We start from the raw sequence: 6,813 nt of genomic DNA, 5'->3' as shown, positions 1-6,813 counted from the left end.
GCATATTCGGCTTCTCAAGTCACAACCGCAAATCACAGTAGTTGCGAGAGAGGCCATTCACCTATGTTTGGATTTTTATGGCCATACAATCTCCTGTTGGGACTTAATCTGCAAAGTGTATACGTTGTGGAAGGGAATTCCATCTAACATCATAACAACATTAAATTATACAGGGATTACTTAATGCTTTCACTTCTTATTAAAGATCATGAGGACACTAAAACCCAAAACCTAAACTATCTATTTCCAGACCATCCAGTTAACTTCTAATATCCGATTATCGTGAGAATGAGAAATTGTGGTCTTTCCTGTGAATCCTTCCGACGTAGTTGGGCACTTTTGCCTCGTCTCTATCCCAGGATCAATCGTTTTGGTAGCAGGACCGATCAAATTTTACAATAGCTCGTTCTGAGTAAATGTTCACTTTGCTATCATTGGCCTGTTTCGTGTTTATTACCTCAATTATCTTGGATCGGTTTCATATAGCAAGGATAACTCTGCTCTCTATATGATAACGTTCATAACGGCCTATGAAAAATCCCCACGTCCACGGTCATAACAGTTTAGAATTCCCAACACAGCTGATAAAGATGCAACGTCGACTTTTAGATGCAGCCTGCAGATGGTTAACACAAATCAATTTAAGACACCATCGAGTATTTATAAACTACTTGTATATATACAAAGATTCATAGGATTTTCAACGTTTTCGACGGTATCTGGAGACTTGCCAAATGGATATTTCAAAAACATATGTATCACTCGGGTAAGAAAAGTTATACATAAGGCATAAAAGAGTTAGGACGAGCAATAAATATCTGTAACAATAGCAAACATACTTCAGCCTATAAAGTAAAACGATCCTCTGATCGTAAAACAAATGCTTTAAGAGTTACCATCTTAAATCTTCTGGCCCGGCCTCCGTCTCAAGGCCTATGGGATAGATCTGTTTCCGCAAAATGAGCAGGAGAGACCATAATCACAAATCAACCCGTAAAGGCAATCAGCAAAGTACACCCCGAAAATATGGCGGGGGTGTGTGCCGCTCCTGTAACGATCCTAAGTGCCTATTCGGAGGACATGCTCCGAAACTTTGACCATAAATATTTCATCAAGCTAATTTCACTTCCGTGTATTGTCTTCCTACAAAGTCAATGCAATTCGTAAGCAGATGAAGTATTGCTGCCATCAACGCAGAGGCTCGAACCTTCAAAGCAATTGAAAGTGAGCCTGAGTTGAGCGAACTCTGCAGAAAAAAAATACGTCTTGAAACATTTATGTTCTCGTACTGCTAATATCAAAGAGGTTGACCGCACCCAGTGCAAATGACCTGCGTATTGCCAGTGGTTAAATGGGCAGTACCATATCGTCTATACGGCAATCAGACCACGGAAGTTGGCCAATGGTTCAGATGGATTTAATAGGATTGAAGTCGACGGCTAGTTTGGGTCTGAGGAGATTTGAAGCCACAAAGTCAATCGCAAGTTTCAATCAGGAATTCGAAGGAAGCTATGCAATCTGGTAAGCGAGACTGGCTACTTATGCTCATGGGAGTTCATTATCTTAAGTTGCAGGAGAAAGCAAAGTTCAGTATTTAAGGTGCTACCGACTTGGTCTTAAAAGTTTATTCCCCTGTAAGTTAGACTTAGGCTTCATTTAGAAAAGCAGCGTTTGCCAGAAAATGTGCTGAGGTTCTCATAAATGTCAAACTTTTAACTTGTATTTACTCTTTTACCAATTTAAGGTAATGAAAAGTGTTATTCCTAGAGATTAGAGATTGCGAAAAGCCGGTTTTGTGACCTAGTGATTGAAAGTTGCTTTGATTTTTTTTTAATGTAAGTTGACGTTCGCAGCACGCATTGCAGGCATGAATATGGTAGCGCCCTTTTCCAACAGGGTCTGTGACCGTGCTGCATTACCTGAGCTACCACATATTTGACAGATCGCCTAACGAATGTCATAGGTAAAGGACGATGTCTTTAGACTTTTTGCTTTTTGTCTTTAAAATCATACAATCACATCTTGCGTTATGTCCATTTAATAATGACCCACACAAATCCAAACTTGGTCCCTGTATGGTCAGTCGATAGTCATCTAACCGAAAAGTGGACTTGACTACAAACGGAGAGAGCTGTAGGTTTTACTTGCCATTTTATACGACAACACGATTACCATGTTTAGCTTCATTGGGTAATAGAATCTGGTCTATAGCTTTGAATAAAGCTTACATAAGCCAAGTTTATTCAGGAGGCAATGAATGAGTCACGTGAAATTTAATTGAAATTGAAGAGTAGAACCAACTATATCATAACTGGAAAACAGGGGGATTATCCTAATCCATGATATGTATGCAGATGAGGCAGACAGACGTTTTGGTAATCTTTCACTGTGCCATGAGTGAAACGCGGGAGTAGACAAACCGAAATCGTTTTTTTTTCTCTCACTCTTAAAGATAAATGGGGTAAATCTGAATTTTGTAATATATATTTGTCAGATTAGGTAGGGAGCATCTTGCCTTAGCTATTAGATGCTCCCGTTCCAATTAAGGAAAGTGCGTGGTGTCTTCACTGTGACATGAGTGAAACGCGGGAGTATACAACCAAGATATATCTTACTCTTTAAGATAAGATCTTACTCTTCAAGGTTTAGATGTGAAGTTTGTAATATATATTTGGCAGAGTAGGTACAGAACAGCTTGCCTTAAATGCGCCCGTTCCAGTTGAGGAAAGTACGTGGTGTCTTCACTGTGACACGAGTGAAACTCGGAGTACAAACCGAGATATATCTCACTCCTTAAGATAGATGGTTTAAATGTGAAGTTTGTAATATATATTTGGCAGAGTAAGTAGAGAGCAGCTTGCGGTAAATCTTCCGGTTCCAATTGAGGAAAACGCGCGGAGAGAGTGGACCATCTGTTAAGGGAACTTTAGGACCTGCCAAATCTTTATGCACGACAGAACAAAAAGTAATTGGAAGGCCATATCATTACACGGTCGGCAGTCTGCACTAATTAGACTCTGCCATCCTCAGGTTTTTATGTCCACCAACCTTCGTCTTCTCTTCAACATTTCCTGCCACCTATCCATCGTCTTAACAAGCTCTTACGAAGAGTTCGCACATCGTGACTATATACATACCCATTAATGGTTAGATCGGATCATGACTTGCTCCTAGTAAAGGAACCATTCTGCTCCGCTGCACGCAAAGTTTGCAACACGCGTTTTACAGCAAAGACATAAAATGGATTTATTGTTGAACCGTAGGTTGATTTTGATTGGATAACAAACCGAGACTGATTTAACCCTATGGTCATCAATATGCGAGATGGCCTTTTAACAGCCAATGAATAAGGCTACGCACACCAAGCAAAAAGCTTCAAAATTGGTAGTTTGTGTATCATTTCACTTTCTAAGTCTTGTGTGACAAATGGACAGGTGAAAATGCTTTTAGCGTTTATTTTTAAGTCCTCCAAGGACAAGGCTATAACATCGGGATCACCCACCTGTCGTGACAGGTTTATAGTTACGACTAAGCGTAACTTCCATTTACTTTCATCAAGATTAACTCACACGGCGTTCCAATCGCGCGGAGACTCCAAACGAATGAGTCCTGCCCACCATAACCATATATTACTTCCCAACAGCATATGGCTAATGAGTGAATGGTAGATAGATGGCGGGAACAGACGCTGTAACGTATGAACACCGTTAGACTAATCTGCTGTGTGCTTTTAAGTAACAGTTTCTCAAGCTTATGTTACATGTAAGACATAACGAAAGGCTGTATGACTTCTGCAAATTTATTCTAATGATAATCACTAGGTATCTAAGATATCAAAGGTATGACTGCAAATTTATTCTAATGATAATCACTAGGTATCTTAGATATCAAAAGTAATCTGATATTGCGCGTCCTATAAAGAATGCTGTTACTTAATCACTGTCATTTTATGGCTAAATCGGGTTAAGTGGCATCAAACAGTCTATTATATTTTTTTAACTTTCAAACTTACTTGTAACGATGCTTCTAGTGCAGTGGTGGTTGGTGACAACAAGTTCCAATATACGATAGGTAATTCTTTGAAAACAAACAGTTCGATCCTGTGCTTCATGACACTGGTATTAGTGACTGTATTAGTGACTGTTCCTCTGTTGTCTCGAGCTCCTAACTTGTCTTCTAGTACTTATAAGTACATGTATATGGCTTTAGCAGATTGCACGTCCACCAATCTGCTTACATTGCCTTGTTGGTGGAAGAAAGACACTATTGATGACTCTAGTAAATTTACACCTGACTCTACCACAATTGACCCCTTCTGCCCTGCAAGGCACACCCTGGAAATCATGGGAGGGTGTATTGTCACCGTTATGGGATTCCCGCGACTGAGACCCATAGTTTTGGAACGGTTTATTGACCAACGGTTGTCCCCAGTTGCTGACTACTTATTGATTGGTTTTCCTGACGCCAGCGTTGATTCGGCATTTCCCGTAGTTTGGCCTTAAAGTTGCCTTGTATGGGCGCTTACTGCCTACAAAGGGTACTCCGGCTTGATATGTGTGTGTCTAGAATCAATATAGGCCTCCTGACCGGACTATACAATAGAGCATTGAGACAGGCCTACCCAAAGAGAACAAATTGTCAAAATCACGGCGTGGGGTATAGATTTCTAGCTCAATCATTCCTTTGCAATTTTCACCGTGCAATTCCTGTTTGAACAGAGTGAGCTCCAACCAATCCATCAGAAAGTTAGACCCAAAGGCTTTGAAATAGATGACACGTTCACAATTTTCATAATCGTTATTTCCCTTCTTCATGTCTATTACCGATAACAAATTTTGACCATAAATTTACTTCTAAGTAAGTAGAAATCCACTTCCCTTTTTCACATACTAACGCAGTATAGCTAATCACTTTAAACCCATGACATTCTCCAGCATTACATTACCAGGCCCGAGAGCTACATGCAGCTCAATAGGAAACAGAATTGAATGAGATACCAAACTAAATTTTGGCAGCCTCTGCGTAAAAAGCAGTAATCAAATCCCAGGAAGATTGTACATGTACAAGTCCCCTACACGCTTCGCCCTCCTAAATTGATATACGAGAATGAATTTAGTCATATCGCGCCAGAAAATAAGCCACGGAGGCACTTATAACGGAAGAAGCTCTTAGATTAATTGGGGAATGTTATCTTTCTTTTACATCTTGAGGATTGGTCCGTCTCCAGAGACGCCGGTGCCTGCATTAGCTTGTGGCCACACGTCCAGTGAAAACACTGCGTCTGTAAGTAATAGACTTAGACCGCAGCAAAATGCGTTACCAAACCACTCTATAGTACGTCACACCTACAAAATCTGCAAGTTGGCGTGTGCGGTGTCTGCTGTGAATTGAAAACATCCACTTTAATCCTTGTTTCTTACAAGTCGATTCTCGTAAGTAGGCGACCTCGCTGAGACCTTTTAAGGTTTAAAATTTGACAGAACAGAACGCGCTTAATGAAAGGAGACAAATGTTTTTAAGCTTTGTGTGTTTCGTCGTCATACTTGGTCATACTTTTACGTTTTGAATAATATTCCAATCATAGAGTCAAAGTCTACAAATCAAATCGCAGCGAAATCGTAGCGCGACTGCGTTCTTTAGTAAGGAACCACAATACAATAGACGTTCCTTTTGTAGCTGCCCTTTGTACGGCGCTGAATGTCATACAGCACCGCTGTACCAAATCAAATTAATGTATTGCAATGCTCTGTTCACCCCACTTCACGGTCTGATTTTAATCCATCTCAGCAAATGCTGCTCGTTATCCTCCACTGCTTTTTTCATCTGGTTACTCGCGGAAGCAAATAAGGGTCGTTATTGTATAACGATGGATCATTGCAGGCAATATACACTGCTAGTCGGTTGCCATAAAATCATTTCTTTTTCTATATTTTTTGCTGAGGCCAACTCGTGGGCAGCATTCAAAACATCGATTGCCAGTCCAGATTGAAGAGATGATGACTTACAAAATGGACCAATCACTGCCAAGACAATCACGTGACGCGTCATTGGTGACGAATCAGGGCGCGAGCTGACATGACTAGTTGATGACGCCCTGATTTGACGCTGGTCCATCTGCTCATATGGGTTTGTTTCATTTCAGGGCCGACCCATGGACGGACCGGACAGGGGTGCTGAAGCCGCGCTGAGGGGAACATGAGGCTGCCGACGGCGATGTGGCTTGTGTTCGCGGGCCTGGCGTTCGGCGGGGGATATTCTTCCAGAAGCGCCTCCTCCTCGGACGGAGAGGTCCCGAGAAACGACAGCTCTGCGCACGGTGGTGGAAGTGACGGCACCAGGAGCGAGGGCCGGGCGGGACCACAGGGAAACTTTGCCGGCATCTCGGAAGTGTTGGACGCCCTGGAAAAGGCGGTGGTGTTTTTTCTGGAGTCCTACCACGACATCAACTTGGACGGGCTGTACGGACTCAGAGTAGCTGAGGGTGAGTTTTAAAAAATTGCTACATAACTGAAAATAACTACATCAGTTCCCACTTTCATTTCCACTAGATTGTACTAGCTATTTCATCCAGACTGACACGAGGATACAGTTCATTTAGCAAAGAGGTCCGTCATATCTTGAGTTTGCAGGGTACTATGGTATAGCTGTCGTGGTTAGAAAACAGGGTCCGTTGCCTCCCTGCACAAGTGTACTATCGGAAGCACGAGCTCGTTAGATGTAGCTGATTTATACCATACATTAATCAATTATAGAAAGAAAAATCCTATCTACGCAGACTACACTAAAGGGGCTGGGAAAAGGTAGCCTCCTTCA

The 6,813-nt window shown here is 41.7% G+C and overlaps 1 protein-coding gene across 1 annotated transcript in view; it reads left to right on the top strand.

The window, feature by feature from the left end:
* The first annotated feature begins 6,083 nt into the window (after nucleotides 1-6,083).
* The window catches only part of LOC118421624 (UPF0764 protein C16orf89 homolog), a 40,243-nt gene continuing 39,513 nt past the window's right edge, over nucleotides 6,084-6,813 (top strand). The window contains exon 1 of the mRNA XM_035828991.1: nucleotides 6,084-6,481. Within this exon, the coding sequence (XP_035684884.1) occupies nucleotides 6,196-6,481 (286 nt within the window). The 5' untranslated portion in view covers nucleotides 6,084-6,195. The remainder of the gene's footprint in view (nucleotides 6,482-6,813) is intronic.

Source organism: Branchiostoma floridae, chromosome 8, assembly GCF_000003815.2.
Source record: "Branchiostoma floridae strain S238N-H82 chromosome 8, Bfl_VNyyK, whole genome shotgun sequence".
Classification (NCBI taxonomy): Eukaryota; Metazoa; Chordata; class Leptocardii; order Amphioxiformes; family Branchiostomatidae; genus Branchiostoma; species Branchiostoma floridae.
Note: the sequence above shows the minus strand (reverse complement) of the source record. Positions and strands in the feature narration are given on the sequence as shown.